The 17,981-nt window shown below is 37.6% G+C and overlaps 1 protein-coding gene across 1 annotated transcript in view; it reads right to left on the bottom strand.

The window, feature by feature from the left end:
• Positions 1-17,981, bottom strand: part of LOC113231880 (forkhead box protein O) — a 201,800-nt gene that overhangs the window by 19,497 nt on the left and 164,322 nt on the right. The window contains exons 4-8 of the mRNA XM_026466420.1: positions 14,044-14,144; positions 12,768-13,010; positions 11,979-12,190; positions 10,366-10,562; positions 9,396-9,963 (exon numbers count right to left, since the gene is read on the bottom strand). Of these exons, the coding sequence (XP_026322205.1) occupies positions 9,781-9,963; positions 10,366-10,562; positions 11,979-12,190; positions 12,768-13,010; positions 14,044-14,144 (936 nt within the window). The 3' untranslated portion in view covers positions 9,396-9,780. The remainder of the gene's footprint in view (positions 1-9,395; positions 9,964-10,365; positions 10,563-11,978; positions 12,191-12,767; positions 13,011-14,043; positions 14,145-17,981) is intronic.

The raw sequence follows: 17,981 nt of genomic DNA on the forward strand, positions 1-17,981 counted from the left end.
CCGCACAGAGTTACCACATTTGAAAACGATCTATTTCAATGTTTTTATTTTTGTATGAAAGTAAAATTGGACGAATTATTAAATGTCATGAAACGAAAGTTGTTATCTAAATAAAATGTTAATAATATAGTCATACGAGGCAGTTAGTGTTTTATAAATAACAGTGTATACTCTGTCTATACCGATCTCTGCTTGGTACGATGTGTAAAGGCCGGCGCAGAGTGACGTAGCGGCACGGCACGGCACGGCAAAGGCTTTTATTTTTGATGAAGTTATTTTTATCCTTATTTCATCGAGGTTAGAATTCATATTACTTTATTTCGATACAATTATACCGCGGCACGTCGTGGCATGCCACAGGACGACGCGGTATGCCGCGGCACATCGTAGCATGCCGTTTCATTCCACAGACGTCCCGCAAGTCACGTCGGTCACAGAATTATGACAATTAAACTAATTGAAATAAGGTTTGAAACTAGTGCGGCGGCGATTTCGGCGAATGGCGCGCAGCGAATGTGCCGCGGCATGCCGCAACGCGCTTCGGCATGCCGCGACGCGCTTCGACATGCCGCGGCATGCCGTGCAGTGCCGCGACGTCAGTCTGCGCCGGCCTTAAGGTAGGTGGCGCCATTGTTACGGCCCTACCAAACACCAGTACACAGCCAAAAAATTCAGCAGTTAGGTCTTAGGCGCTCTGTTTGTAGCTGTCATAAACGATAGTGCTTTCGTAAACATTGTTTTACTTGTAAATATAAATAGCCTGAAACGTTGGTTTCTTTGAAAAAATCTTTCAAAGGAGGTACATATATGAAAGAAAATGTAAGTTTTTTTATATTACCAAATGACGAACAAGTCGTGCGCCTGATGGTAACCGACACGCCTGTCCATAACAGTTGCAATGCCAATCGGAGCTTTAAATAAGTTGACAAGTCCCATGTGCTTGTAATTTCACCAGCACCCTTATCCTTCAGAACCGGAACAGAGTAATGCTCACGTTACTGCTTGGCGGCAGAATTAGGTATGGTGGCAGTACTTCCCTGGACGATCTCTTTCGCAACACTTACATAAGTGTACACTTATGTAAGGATCTGTGTGGACGCTGTAACCCCCTCCGATGTCCTAGCAAGCATGGGTGGCGCAGGCTCTGTCGCCAGAGCGGCCGAGAACCGCAGAAGGCTCAAAAATGCGAACCTTAGTCTGTGCTACAGCTTTGTGCCTTTTGCGGTTAAAACCCTGGGTTCCTGGGGGCCACAGGTGAAACTTCTAGAGAACGAACTGTCAGAGCGCCTCGTAGAAGCCTCCGGTGACCGCAAGACTGGCACTTATTTTCGCCAAAGAATAAGTTTAGCTATTCAAAGGGGAAATGTTGCCAGCCTTCTTGGGCGCGATGGCCCAGGGTACGGCTCTCGAGGAAATTTTCTACATATAAACTTTCAAATACTATATCACATTTATGTGGGTAATCTTCATAATATTAACTACATACTATTAACACAGGTCTTGTACCTAGAATAGGTTATGATGGTTTAATTCTTGTTTGCTCATACAACCATTTTTTTAAATTTGAACATTAGTCTAGTAAGTGCTGTAAGTTTCATTTGAATAAAATCATTATTATTATTATCTATATTGAATACAAACTAATATTAATAACATAACAATAAAAAAGCATTTACATTATGATTATATTATTTGTCGAATTGTCATACATTATCTACGTGTCAGTAATAAATTACCTTTACGCTGTAAGAATCTGAAATGCTCTATGTTTCTTCAATAGGCAAACAGGCAAACTATTTAATGAAAAGTTATAATCAAGGTCTATAGACATTTGCGATCCCAAAGAGCTTTTTTTAATTCGCAAACGCAAGTAAAAACGTTGACCATAATGAAATCTAATAAATAAAAATAAAGAATTCAACATCCTACCATTCATTGTTACATAAAAATCCGAAGCATGAATACGAAACAAAACAGACAAGAAAAGAAAATTCATGGCCCGAAAACACAACCGCGTTTGCACAAAAAATATTCCCATTTTCTATTACTGCCTTCATACCATTAATTCCGTACACACAGTACACTCCAAACAGTTCCCAAGAAAAAGAAAAGTTTCAAGTGCCTACTGTATTAAAAGTGTTAGAAGTTCAATCTTGTTGATCCCCATAATTTGTCCGTCATAATCACAGGGTGCTGCAATAAAATGATAAAATCGTTAACATTACGCGGGCGAAGCACGCTTAGCACGTAATCCAATTTTGCGGGGCCGACATCGTCGAAGAATGCTAAACCCTCAACAAAATTACACCGAGTTGACACCATCGACGGCTTTCCCCTACTTGCTCGGAAACGAGTGGAATTTTGAATATGATTACTTAAATTCAAAAGATGCTTACGAGGTTTTTTCGTCTAGTACAATGGTAGCTGGTTTTCTGAATTAACTATTTTGTGTTTTGGGCCTGAAGATTATGCGCATAGGTACGCTTTGCCACACTTGAAGCTATACAAAGTGTCACTAGTTTAAATTGCAAATTTTAATGCTAAGGAAACGAGTAAAAGTTATTACCGAAATATAAACAAAGTATATATTTAATAAGCATTTTAATACAAAATTGTACGATAGATTCAGTTAAAAATAATCCAGTTAAATAAGTTCGTTCTCTATTTGAAATATGTTTTTTTTTGTCGCATCTTTTCTTTCGTATACAAGAATCCAACCTATCGACTTAATATTAAGAATTATAAATTTTATCACTGTAGCGATAAAGTCTATAGAGGTTATTTTAAAAATAGATATAAGAAAATAACTTCAAAGCACGTAAATGTAAATAAGTATTGACTGGCGTAACTAAGTTAATTCTTATTTAAATATACCAGTAAGTTGTCAAATAATAAAAAAGAGGACTGATCGGATATGCCGTGTTCATCCGGCTTTCGACGTTGATGGGCTTTGGAAATATTCCATATTTTTTGCTGTGAAGAGAATGCAATGGCGTTTATTATTAGCACAGTTTGAAGATCGAAAACATTAGATATATATTGAAGGTTATTACGAGGTTAATCAAACAATATAGTTAAACCACCAATGGCGGCGTAGTTTTACAAATAAAAATATATTGTCAAAATGTAACATTTTGTGTTTTTTTTGTGTTTTAGGAAATGACCTATGAGTAAGTAAGTGTGCGTATTATTGCAGATATATTTAAACATAAACATTATGCTAAATGTTCAGACTTTGATTATTTTATTTTCCAGAAAGTGGGTGCAGTAAAATTTAAAAAGGTTTCCTTTATAAAAAAGAATATCGATATTTTTTTCCATTATTTTTAAATTAAACCGTTTACCGGGGCTATTTTTAACTAAATCCGGATTAAAATTTAATATTAACCTTCTAAGACCCCGTGTACATCAAAATGTATACAATACGTGATGAAATGTTAGTATGTTTAACAAAACAAATATATACGCAATTTAGATGCGGAAGAAAGTTTCATTTCCTATGTATAACAATCGCGAAAACCTAAAAATTCTCTATAAATACTTAATCAACCCTTATAAAATTACAAAACACACATTCATAAGTATTGCTGTGTAGTGTGTCTATTATAAGATGAACCCGGCAAATGTGCATTTGAACCTCGAAAATCAACAAGTATATCAACATAACAAACGGTTGTTACGTCTCATGTAATAAAGCAATAAAAATTCCGAGATGAATGTATAATTCATGCTTCATCAAAGAAGCCATGCGGCAAATATTTAAAATACTTATAACGCAAAAGTAAAAGGAAATAAAAAGAGCAAAGGAACGTTTTATTAACTAGAAAGGGAGGTGGGGGAAATAATGAATAAATTCAGTGTTAAGGGTCCCTCGTAACGCAATTGAAAACTTTTAACAAGTGCCGAGAAATCGTGTGCAAAGGTGGGCCGGAACTAATTACGACGCTAGCCCAACGGAATACGCGATGAGTTCAGAAATTTAAACGAGACTGCACGACTCTTTATGAAAATCAGCTTGTTAATAAAATCTCCGAGTGTTTACCGATGTCTCCACGCTTTCTTTATAACAAATTGAATCTAAATTAATAAGATGTGAAAATTTATTACCTTTTTAACCGACTTCAAAAAGGGAGGAGGTTCCCAATGCGTATTTTTTTTTGTATGTATGTATGTTACGCGATAACTCCGGTTTGTGAACCGGTTTTGATGATTCTTTTTTTGTTGGATAGAGGACACCTAAGCTGTAGTTCCATTTAAATTTGAAGAAATTATTCCACCGCTAAGGGTGGCAAACTAGGAGATGAATTCGGTTTCGCGCACGTAAAGTAACGAAGCTTAACACGTAAAGAAGCTTAACCGATTTTTCAATAAAACTTGGAAAATAGATGTAATTCTACGAACTTTTGTGACCGGATTATTTAGTAGTTACCTACTCTGTGCTAAGATTATGTAAATGCATATTCCTCAATTCACTTCAAATGTGACTGCAAAAATACACGTATTTACATTATAATTATCAATACAAAGATCGAACACATAACACTAGTTATAAATGTTTAGTTTTTATAAATACTTAACGTATCTGTATGTATTTAGTTGGTAAGCCTTACTAACTAAATAAAAATAAAATAAAAAAACACTGAGAAAAAATCCTTTGATCCGGCTCGATTCGAACCAGCGCCTTCAGCATACCGTGGCTGACGCTACGAAACGAACCAGCTACTTTACGATTTTTTCTAGGTGCTTGTTGCAGATCCATATTTTTGTTTTTTTAACGCTATGTCGCGAAATCTACGAAAGTTTTTCTTCACTCAGCCAGGCACCTTTACATCTACCAGCGGCGGAGATGTCGCTTCGACAATTGCTAAAAATAAAAACAACCATAATATTTTTGTGAAAATACTACACTTGTTTGTTGTTGTTATTATTAATATAAAGGTCGAACACTACGGACATACTGCTACGTTTCAACCATTATTAAGTATTATATTATTAGTTTCAATTATTACGAAAGAAGCTGTTTATAATTCAAGTCTGGTCCTGGAATGACCAGCTAAAGAAAAGTAAAATCACTTTTCACTTTCCCGTTTTAACGCGAGCGGGCACGGCATTTTCCCTCCATTAAATTTCTGTGCTTCGGGAATTAAAAAATTAACACGAATTTCACATCGCCAACTCACCGTCTGGTAAAGACGTATTCATTCTTTTGTAACCCCTTAAAAACAAGTCATTACCGAAGCGAGTTAAATCGAGCGTCTTATTCTGGGGATTTTTTCGTGGTGCTCCATTATTTAAAGTCGATCGCTCGACTCGACGCGACGGGCACCGTTTACGCTAAAATGATATGATTAATTACCGACTCCGGTCTCCCTCATTAGGGCACAAATAAGATCACTCATTGGTGAAATTGAATCACGAGCGCTGGCAAGCCACCCAATCGGAGTCTAATTATAATTATTATTATTCATACGAATAAATAGCACACGTTTTCTGTTCAAGTACTTGTGGTTCGGAACCTTATGTTTTTCAATTGAATCGGCTTTTATACTTTTAATTGCTACTGGAATTTTGTGCAGCGCATTTCATACACTCAGATCTACTTTATTGTTATATAGCGTTCTATTTTCGGCTAATATCCGTAAATAAGCAGTGCTCTATTTTGTAAGCCATCGTAAGACATTCAAGTACAATTTGAGCACTACGAACGACAATTTCCAAACAAATGATTCGGTCGTAAGTATACCTATGGCTTTTTTTTTCGGATTCCTCCATAAATAAGCAAGTCATCACGTCTCATAATCCACGTACAAGGATACACAAACATGAATGAGGTACTTATTTACGTAATACTTAACATCGTAAAGCCGAATGCGGGAGGGTGTAAGGGAATTCCCTGCTTCAGATTTGAGGGTCCCATAAAAATGTGAATATTTCTCGCGGTAATTCCAATTTGAAAGATATGGTAGTAAAAATTTTACGCAAAATTCTTAGCGTGATTGATAGAACTATAAAATTTTGTTCCGGATCAACTTTTCCTATTTGTTTATAAAAACTATATAATTAAAGAGTTGGCGTGTGTTTCTAAGTAGTAGAGCTCCTTGTGAAAGACGTACGCCCAGAGAAGTATTGCCACCCTACCTATTTCTGCATCCAAGCAGTAATGTGAGCATTACTGCGTTCCGGTTTTGAGAGGTATAGGGGTGCTGGTGAAATTACAGGCACATGGGACTTGTCAACTTGTATCTCAGGGTGACAGGGTTTGCGTTTAAGCTCTGAGTGGCACTGGAACTGCTATGGACAGGCGTGTCGCTTACCACCTGGCCCACGACATTTACGTCTAGTCACTTGGTATATAAAAAAAAAACGCTAGTAAACGTTAGGCACTAATTAGTTAAAAATATAAAATGTTCTGTTGCGCTCGCAACTTTTCTACAGTATTACTATTATTGTTATGATCTTTATTCTTTTCAGCTTGTCAGCTGGTTTGGAACCACGGACCGAAATGAAGTAAATGTAGTATGGCGTGTATCTACGAGTATGTGGTGGGTGTGTAATAAGATTTTACTTCGTCCTCTTCTGAACTGACCTTTCTGACAATGCGGCTTGTAGAGGCTTTCTTTACACCCTAACAATTTAAAGCTATGGAGAAGATGATTAGGAATAATGCTTGTTATGAAAAGAACAACTGCGATAACATATATCTTTTCCTGTCGCCAAATTCTAGACACTTCATCCTTTATTTCTGGGTATTTAAAGGTTTTTTCATTTATAATCTTCGGTTTGTTATGTGTGTTGGGAACTGCAATGTCTATTAGGTACGTAATTTTATTTATTTTATCTTGTACAGTTCTATCTGGTCTATTAAAATGAATTGTCGTGTCGTAGTAGAGTTTGTGTGTTGTATTTTGTAGGATAGATTGTGGTGTGTATTTGTACTAAGGAGTGTTTGTGTCTTGTATGAGTGCGTATTTGAGTGAAAGCTTCTGGCGAATGACGTTTGCTACTTAGTTATTATTATTAAAGTTATTATTATTATTATTAGGGTGGCTTAATTCGAGGCCTAAGAACCCCCTCATTATTTCGATCACTAACCGATCTATTATGATCACCAGTAATTACAGTTCGTAGCCAAAGCCTCAAAGCATCGAAGAATGATGGACTTTCCCAACTCCGATAGTTTTTATGTCGTGTGGCCGTGGCCTGTGCTTTCCCAGTATGAAACTTCGTACGTAAGGGTAAGAAGATGCAGAGGAGCTTCATGCACCTCGTGGCAGAATCGACACTTTGTTTTCTCTCTACCCAACAGTGGCGAGGCGTGAATATTGTCAAGTCGGAGCATAACAAAAACACTTGCTTTATCAAGTGGCGCCTTGGCGACAAATGAACACAACACTTATAGGCACACAAGAGATTTCACTGGTTAATTATTGTACACGTAATAATTGAATACAAAATGTAGTAAATTACTTTGAAATATTTGATGATACACCCAAAAATTTTAGGCAAGCTGAATCGAGTTATATGGACGCCTCGCCACTGCTACCCAACATTTGACATTTGCTTCTGTGTTGTTTAGTACAGTAACTAAATATGTTTCAAGCGTCTCCAGTTACTTTCAGACTTATATTATTTTGAAATATTTGATAACTTAACCGGCGAACAGGCTATTCTTTGAGTTACCGAGAGCGAGGCAACGAACGAGGTGAACTAACCAGTTCACCCCACTGTTTTCCCAAAAACAATAGAGTTATAGTTGTCTAAGTAGCCGCCAGCGATACCGGGTACAAGTCCAAGTTATTGGACACTCGACCGGGGAAACTTTCGGTAGATTATCGCAGATACCTCCCCAATTTATTGCCCCATCGTATTGTTAAACGCTAGCTAATATTTCACCGTCCGACTTCTTTGTTCATATTTTTGTGATAGTTTCGAGTTTAAAAATATATTTCGATCTATTATATTTTAAAGACGATTCAGTTTAGTTTTATGGGACATACTGTGTATCTTCACAGTTGAGTTTATCGTTTCTTTAAGAATTTGAGTGTAATTATCACAAAACATCGATAATTGATAAAGGGAAATTTGCATAAAAACAATATTTATCACTACAAAAGAGAAAAAATATATGGCAGCTGGAGAATGCTATAAAAACAGTAATTATCATTAGGCATATGGTAGTCACGTAACGTCGTAGCCATAATTTTATCATTAGACTGATTTTGCACCGTAATTTTTGAAGTCCAACACATCTTTGAACTTTAATTTCTTAGTTTTCCTGATTATGGATAATAAATTATAACAGACTAATGGAGTAATTTCTCAAAAAAATAATTGAAAATCATGGTGATGAAACATTCTGAGATTCAATAAAATTTAATTACAATTATTAAAGTGACATCTCTAGTCAGCAGCTGGTAGCTATAAAGATACCTGGCTGAGTGAAGAAAAACGTTCATAGATTTCTCACAAATGGCGTTACGGCAAAAAAGTCGTTAAAAATCGAAACATAGATCTGCAACAAGCACACGGAAAAATTTGTGAGGTCTGTTGGTTTGTCCCGTGTCTTAGTTGGCATAGCATCTGGCACGGTTTGCTAGGAAACGTTGGTTCGAAGTGAATTTTTTCTAAGCGTTTGTTTAGTAATTATACAAACTATTGGAGTAATTAAGATATTAAATCCCGTATATTTGTTTTTTCAAACAAACCCACGTTTCGAGTTTCGACGAGTCAACCGTGACCATGGGACCTGTGAAGGGCCCGAAACGTCGGTTTGTTTGAAAAAACAAATATACGCGATTAAAATCCGGAAAAATAGTTTCGTTTCCTAAACCTAAGAACTCGACATTGGAGTAATTTCACAAAAAGTAATTGAATATCACGGTAATAAATAATTTTGCAGTTAATTGACGATCTGGGCGGTACGACAGTTTGCACTGTAGGCGCTGAATGGGGAGGTTCCGGGTTCGATTCCCGGTAGGACCAATTTGGGATGTGAATTTTTAAAAATTAGTTCTGGCCCGGGAGTGAATTCCGTTGCTCTGGTACTCGTAATAAAGGGCATTCCTGAGTTTGAAACTAGGTAGCCGGTGTGGTGGTTTGGCATAATATTATTCATCATCACCATCCAAAGTCCGAGTTCACCCACTGTTGGGTATAGGCCTCCCGTAGTTTATGCCATCCACCACGTCCTGGCACAGGCCAGTCCCACTCGTCTACGGCCCGCAACATTAACGATGTCGTCCACCCATCTCGCTACATTATTATTAAGTATTAATTAAATATAATGGACGGGGATCCATTAGGGCGATCTATCTTCGAAGAATTTTGAACTTTTTCTTTCGGCTATGTTTTCTATTTCACTTAATAATTAATATTGTAAATGAAAGCATACTGACCTTTATTAACCATGGAGCACGCCGTACAGGAAAGATCCCCGCACCCCCCCACCCCCATTCAAGCGAAAGAGCATAGATTATAACATCCTATCTATATCACAAGCTTCCTCCTAGCTTAACACTAAGGCTCTACTACTAACACAATTGACACTTCAACAACGATCGGTAACCGTCCATTTACCATAACACTAAATAGAACTTTAACATTAGTTAACATGATAAAGAACAAAAAAAATCTCAACTAATAATGCCAAATTAATAAACAAAACCTTTTAAAAGTTCGCGTCACTAAACGTAGTTTTATATTTACAAGTAGGAAATTGTCTACGCAACGTGAACAACCTCTGTAAGTAGGTAACTAAGCCCGAACTTTTGGACACCCTATTCAGTGGACCCAGGAGGGGGTAATGGAGTACGAGGTGCGGGGTGCGCCTCCCCCCGAGAGGGTGGTGGGGACAGGCGGCGCGGGCGCAGCAAACTGACTCTCGGCCTCGGCTGCCATCGCGTTATGCTGCTGAGGGAAGTTGAAGTCCAATGTTCCGTCCATACTGAGCTCGTGCTTTATCACCTGTTGGCAAACAAACAATGCCTTTTAAGAAAGGTTCTGTCGCTTGTAAAGAATATAAGATAGATTGATAAGAGTGTCCTGCATGCAGGTATTAGTAGGTGTGTAGGGTTGATGGTCCATGAAACTGCATCTAGCGATGCGATCCTAATCGGAAATATGGGTAAACTCCGAGTTGCTACGCCGCCGCTAGTGCGGAATATCTTTAATTGAACATAAAAACTTAAAATTTACTAATGGAGCTAGTGACGTAGCCACATTAAGGCGACAGACGCTGGTTCGACAGTTGTGGTTTCAAATCGGATCGAAAGATTTTTTTCTGTTTGTATCATAATAATACCAAACGAGTAAAGTATTTTCACAAAAAATATCATGATATTCAATAAAAATAAAGCATTCACTAACCTCGTCAACATTACAATCAAATCCGTGTTCCAAAGACTCAATGTTCAAGTCTTCCGCGAGGCCTGTATTCAAAGCTCCCATTATCTGGCCCATTACCGTCGTGGGTCCCATAGGGGCCATGGCCCCCGATTGCACCATCATTCCACCGTTCAGCAGTGCTTGATCTGATGTCGTGACCATTTGGGTTTGGCTGTTTTCTGTAGAAAGAAGCGATTTTGGATTACTTTTGTTAAGAAATATAATAATAAATAATAATAACGCGCACACACCCATAACCCTGCTCTAGGGAAACCCTGTATCGCGGGTGCCATGGAGACACATAGACAACCACAAATTACACCCAAACTCACGAGAGAAATATATGTAGGCCATACAAATATTTCTCTCAGCCCGGGAATCGAACCGTGTGTGGCAGTCCATCATGGTAACGTTCGGCCACGGAGGCAGTGAAAGTTGGTAATAATAGTATTCATAATTTTAATTTTTCGTGCACTTTCAGAGTACGTACTTATCTATTACACATATTTTAATGTGTAATAATTGAATTAATATTTTATTTATTATATTTAAACTAGTTATGTTTTTTTTTTATAAAAAAAATAAGTGCGCACTTGACTCCCATCTCACCTAATGGAAAGTGACAATGAGGTCAAAGGCGGAACGTATTGCGTTTTTTAGAATGAATAAAAAAAAACGCTTTTATTGTCGCATTTAATACCACATAAACTACCGACGTCGAGTTGCGGGAAACAGGCCGTTACATCATAGCATACCATGTATGTACGAGCTTACGGTACGCCCCTTTTTCTATATCTTCGTTTCTTTATCTAAACATGAAACTGTTGAGTCGTGTCCTCTGAGACGTTAGGTTGATATTTAAGAATCCGCATAAGCCTTAAAGATAGAATGACATTGATTTAGTAGCTCGAACTGGAATCACTGGATTCCAGTGAGCATTACAAACCGCTAAGTTTTGAGTGCCTAGTTTAATGGTAATTACAGACAACATAACGCTGAAATTCTGATTAAGGTTGCTAACAGATTGACTGCATGTTTGCAATTACTGCGTGAAGTCGTCATCAACTCATACAGCCGAGACCACGAGATGATAACAACTTCACGTATTAGCTGTATGCAGTCGATTTCATCTGCATGATGTCGGTTTCGACTGCACGCAGTTAATGCGTGAAGTCATTATCAACTTCATGCAGTCGAGGTCTCGGAAAACGACTTCACGCATTACTGCATGCAGTAAACCGATTTCATGCAGCCGTAATCGACTGCATGCAGTTAATGCGTGAAGCGTTATCAACTTCATGCAGTCGAGGTCTCGGCTGCAAGAAGTTGACTAAGATTTCACACATTAAGTGCAAAACATGCAGTCAATCTGTTAGCAGATTAAAAGATATTACTTAAAGAAATGGAGAGCGCTTTTGTTTGTGAATCTGGATTCACAAACAAAAGGCATTCATGAGTTGTGAGGTATCTTTGAAGACAGCTATGTGACGATGACAACCATGTGAAGAAAAAAATGACTAAAGACAGGAGAATCTAGTAAAGCTGGTTCCAGTTACTGCATCAATGAAGTTCATTATAAAGAATTAAAAAATTACCTGTTTGCATAATATCAGCCGGATCAGCAGGTGGCGGGGGTCTGACAAAGTGGTCAAGCGCGTGTTGGTGCGGCGTCGGGTGCGCGGGGTGCGCGGGGTGGGAGTACATCGAAGCGCACGCGCAGCCTCCATGTGGATGCCGCGGACATGTTCCGTATTGGTTGTATCGATAGTTCCCACCCGATGACGACGACAGTGTCGTTGGAACGTACCTGTAGATTGTTCAAGATAAGATTGCCTTTTTCTAGGTTAGATGTATCATGCGTCGGAGTGTACTTCAAAGCTTTGTATTCTTTTGACTTTGTATTCGTTATGTTCATCGAGAAATCCATTAAAGATTAGAACTTTTCAAGTCTATGTCACTAGGTTTGGATGTCATCATCGTATTATATAAAAATCTTGTGTTATCATACGTTGCAGTATAATAAAAATCAATATTAAGTTTCCGCAGAACATATTATCGGAAAATTCCTTCTCTGTTCAAGGCGTAAATATTCTGCGTGACATTCGAATTAACCTTGCAAATTATTCCGCATAATGGTAATTTACCTACTCAGTATAGGAATCTAAATGAAGCAAAGCAACTCTAGGGCTAGGGCGAGTCGCGACATTCTTTGTTCGACTTTACTGAAGCGTTAAGCGGCTTCAAAGTACGATAAACATAGTAAAGAGATGGTAAAATATTTGGAAACAGACTTCGACTATTTCTCAAGATAGAAATAAAGATTAACTTAACAACTCGTTTGTTTTAGCAAAAGTCTGCTTTCAAAGCGTATAATAAATCCTTACGTGGGAAGGAATGGATCGGCTCCCTGAAGCTTCATAGAGTCAGCTAAAGATCCAGCCAATTGTTCTTCTTGCGCGTAGTCCACGGCCGAGAACTCAGTGGTCGAGGTGAAATCCCCAGTCGGGGTGTAATCCGTCGCCCAGTCTGGCTCCGAAGGGATCAGAGACGGGATAGGGGACAACCGTCCACAAGACGACGCATTCGAAGATGCCCTCTGACGGAAGTCCGGCGACAACTGAAAACCGCTGCTCCCCCAAAGCAAACAAGCGTCAAAGAAAGAAACGAAACTTGTATCACGGGACCGATGAATACCGTGACAATTGAGCGTGATGAAAAAGTTATCCACATACGATTTGTTGCTCTTAATGCAATATAAAATTGCTTCGAAATCAATTTGTCATAGCATCCATTCGCTAGTCAGGCAAATAATCGAAATTCTTACGCAGAAACAAAACTTAAAGCTATATTTATTTATCTATAATAAAAACGATTCTTGTAAACAATCTCGAACAACGTACGGAAAGCATGCAAAACTAATGTCTAAAGGCCCGCTAACATATAAATTCGTGATGCCAAATGAAGCGATCGCCTTAACGGGATCAATGGTCATTGCAAAAATATTTTTATTACCACGAACTATGACAGAGAATATTTTGGATATATGTGACATGGGCTTGGTTTTGGAGTATAGTCGGATACGTTGGACAGTGTAGTCAGGAATAAATATCTCGATTGCGCCGTAATTCGGACAGATATTCGGCAATAAAAATGTTAAATATCGGCTAGCTGACGAAATTCAGCATCGTCATAACTCATCATCTAATGGCCATGAATGATTTAAAACCTTTTATCACAAAGAAGCAGCGTTGCTATAACTTAGTTTTATTAGTCTGGTCAACAGAACTTTATGCCGATAGTTTTATAAAGTGGACCATGCGTGGCTAGTTGTACTCAGCAGTCATAAAATTTCAGTATTCCCGACTTTGCTTAAGAAATTGTTGAGTATTTATAGCCTTGGCACATAACTCGGTTGTTGCATTACCCGTATGGGTAACTTATTATGCCTTTAAAATCGTATTAGTATCGCATCCGAGTTCGTTAACATTACTGGCTTGATGCCATCTTTCTCTCTCGTTTTCTTCATGTGTGTTTGATTTGTGCTTACCATCTAGCGACTAGTCTAGCGTTTCTAGGAGTCAGCGAAACTATTGAAGACTTCTATGTCACTTTCACAACGTGAAAATACTGTTATACGGTACGTACTGTCATCTTGCTTACCTGTGTAGTGGAGAATCGGGGAATATGTCTAAACTTTCAGATACAGAACTACTGGGGCTGGGAGTTGCGTCGGCTGTCACGCCATTCCGTATAGACTCCACCTGAAACGTTTACGACAGTATGAGATTTCATATTTTTAAATGACGGAACGAACAAATCCTTTGCGTGGTGGTAAGCAATAAGCCCGTCCAAAGCAGTTACAATGCCACTCAGAGCCCCCAAATCGCAAAGACCTGATCCGGTCTTACAGCTTTTTAAACCGATTAAACAAAAGAATAAACAAGGTCTATTTAATTAAGTCTTCGTCAAGAGGCGTTTTCACCCATAGATATAGGAACTTCAGCTGAAGGTAATAATATAAATATTAGTTACATAATAATATAATAAATATTGTATATATAAAGAAATCAGTTGGAAAACATGCCATGTGGTAAGCGACACGCCTATTCATAACAGTTGCAGTGTCATTCAGAGCTTTAAATCGCACCGACCGATCGCACCAATCGACCTTATGGGTCTGTCACTGTGCCAGTCACCCTGAGATATAAGTTGACAAGTCCCACGTGCCCGAAATTTAACAGCACCCTTACCCTTCAAACTTATAACTTAATGAGTGCTGATTCTCCTTGGAATGTTGACGTTGAAAAACCTTTAACCCGTAAATTCGTTACACAACGACGTAGCGCTTTTCCAACGCGATTGTCGTAGGTCATGTAAGTACTGCATGATTGCAATTGTGATTGGTTGGATATGGTAACGTGCATACACTGAAAGTACTCTTTGTTACTGCCGATAAGAAAATCGTAAAACAAACTTCGTTGTTTCTAGGCCGTTTTTCAATTCATGATATCTCTATCCTGTCTCTTATTCGTTCAAATCTTATCATCATCAACTCATTTATACGTCCCACTGATGGACACGGGTCTCCTTCCTGGCGAGGGATTACGCAGAAACTTATGGTTAGAGCAGTTTACAATCTGAATCCCAGAGTGACTTTGAGAGATAAGTTTAAGAGTAAAGAGATTAACATTATTACACTACACAGAGAAAAAGGATTTCTACTAATAAGAAAGAGCAATTTCTCAAAATATTTGCTAATTCTGAAAAAATATTTATTAAAAGTAATAAAATATTGTCATTACAAAAATACTGCTTATCTTTTTCTAATACAATTTTACTCTTAACTTTATTCTAACTTTGAGACAAATACGTTCACTTCAAGATTTTATTTCATTTCTAATCAATTAATTGGACATTACTTACATCAAGAAATTTTTACCTCTTACATCAAATTTAAATAATCTTAAATGAATTCAAAATTTCTTGGGTGTATTTTAAGAAAATATATTCTTAAACAAAAAAAGAAGTAGTTTTCTATTCAGATTAATATTCTAAATTCTAGAGTATATTCTAAAAGCAACATTTCGTTGCGTTTTCATAGTCAATGTTGTCGTGACATGTCGCCGAAGGCGCACGCGGTAACGATTACTTTTACTTGTGCTTGTAATCATAAAAATCATAAACAGTCATTTATCCAAAGAAACAATACGTAGTATCTCTAGTATGTTAGGGTGTTATTTATAGTCATAATTTAAGAAATTTGGTTACAGCGTGAAATCAAACTACACTTGTAACAAGCACAACTTCAACATGCAATTAGTTTAATCACGCCACTGCTAGATGGCATTAGTTGTGCTCTGAAACACGCTATCGTTTTGTTAACTTCAATAGTATAAAGTCATCTCATATATTTGGAATTGATAGAAGAATGGGGGTTGTGAGCCTTCAGCTCGCCCTTTTTTTCCGGTGGCGCAGTAAAGGCCATCAGCGGCCAACTGCAAAATAATCACTCATAAAAAAAAAAGAATTGATAGTGCTTTCTGCCGCTATAGCATTTATACGGCACTGAATAGTCCTCAAGCGTTTGAGAAGAATCCGTCCTATTTCTGCTACTTTTAAGGTTTGACACTGAACTTGTGTGCTTTCACGCCAGTGAGACATACTGTTAGATCCATAACCCTGTAAATTTACCCTTTTTGATATTAGAAAACACAAATCTTCAGTCAAATAATTGAATACCTCTCAATTCGTAATTCTTTTTTTTTTTCAAATCAAAATCGGACATTTCTAATAACAAATAAATATTTTGTTGAATCCACAGTGGCTTTGTGACTAGAAGTAAATTAATTTACTCTTGGATTAAATATTTCTCTCTTATAACAAAAATACACTTTTGAGACGTTTTTTTACTATTATCAAGTAATTATTCTCTAGCGTCTATAGGGAGAGGATCGTTTTGTTGGATTTAATAAATTTGTCTTCATAAAAAGAATTTTGTCTTTTTCTAAGTAATCTGTTTTTACCGTGTAACGTTACAGTACATTTATGATAATGTTATTTATGTTACGAATAATGTTAATTTTTTTTATGAAAAATAGTGATAGACACAACATTAATACAAGGAATAAAAATAAACTCAGCTGTTCTTGACAGTCATCTTCACAAAGTCTCAAATTCATTTAAGGGTCAATGTATACGCGTCTATAACAACATTCCGATTGTTATTCAAAATTTATCATTTTCGAGGTTTAAAACTATAGTGAAACAAAAACTTTATACCATTGACTTACAATTATATGGACGTCGGGTCCGCGCTAAAAAGTGTCCGAACTTATAGGGCGTTAAAATCGTATACAGAGCGTCATTCACGCTTTAGTCTTCGTTTGTTCGACTGACAGCGAAGCAAGCAAAATAAGACAGTACTGCGATGACATTACAATTTAAATTCAACGTTTTAGCTTTTTCATATTCCTTTACATGTCACTACGTTTAAATAGGTTGACTTGGGACATTTTTTTCATGGTTTTTGTATTAGACCCGTCGTCCATTTATTTGTAAGTCAATGCTTTATACTAAAATTATACAGAGAAATCCGTGGTAGTGACGCGTTTAGCCCTTGCAGGTAGTCTCGATTTAAGATGTTTAAATTAAACAAGACGTAGCAGTAGTGCTCTTTTTGAAAGAGTTCGTCCAGGGAAGTATTGCCACCTTACCTATTTCTGCCGCCAAGCAGTAATGTCCGCATTATTGTGTTCCGGTCTTGAAGGGTAAGGGTGCTGGTGAAATTACAGGCACATGGAACTTGACGACAAATGTCTCAGGGTGACGGGCGCAGTGGCAGTATCCCTCACATCTTTGCGATTTAAAGCTCTGATCGACACTGCAACTGTTATGGACAGGCGTGTAGCTTACCATCAGGCGCACGACTTGTTCGTGTTGTCACTTGACATTATAAAAAAAAAAATTTAATAATTAAATTTTTATTGAATTGATATTCAATTATTTTTTGTGAAATTCTGTCGCCAGGACTGGTAGCTGTAAAGGTACTAACTGGGTGATAAATCTGTCATAGATTTCTCATAGAAGGCGCTACGACTAAAAAGTCGTTGAAAGACCAAGTACAAAGACACGACGCAAGCACATAGAAGAATTCGTGAGGTCCGTTGGTTCGTCCCGTGGCTTAGTTGGTATAGCGTCTGGCACGGTATGCAAGAAGACGTCGGTTCGAATCCGACCGGATCGAAGGAATTTTTTCTGAGTGTTCGATCTTTGTATTAATAATTATAACAAATATTGTAATAATTATATTTTGTATGGACACCCCTAGACCCCTCTTTCTTGCTCATTCATCTCGGGGGAATCTGCCTTACGAATGAGCAGTAGAGTTTAATGAGTATGACGATTTCAAGTGTAATTTGCTTAGCTTAAGAAATAACGACTATTCGACTTTGACTGTAATAATTATCGACATCGTCTTCGTAGAATAAGTACTACGAGTAGCCTAGTGTACTACTATACTTTCATAGTTTTATTGCTTCTCCTTGGAAACTTTCGTCACTGTGTCACCCCCTGTCAGATTCATTTTTGTGAGAAAAAGT

The sequence above is a fragment of the Hyposmocoma kahamanoa genome, unplaced genomic scaffold (genome assembly GCF_003589595.1).
Source record: "Hyposmocoma kahamanoa isolate Upper Pololo Valley unplaced genomic scaffold, ASM358959v1 66, whole genome shotgun sequence".
NCBI classification, from domain to species: domain Eukaryota; kingdom Metazoa; phylum Arthropoda; class Insecta; order Lepidoptera; family Cosmopterigidae; genus Hyposmocoma; species Hyposmocoma kahamanoa.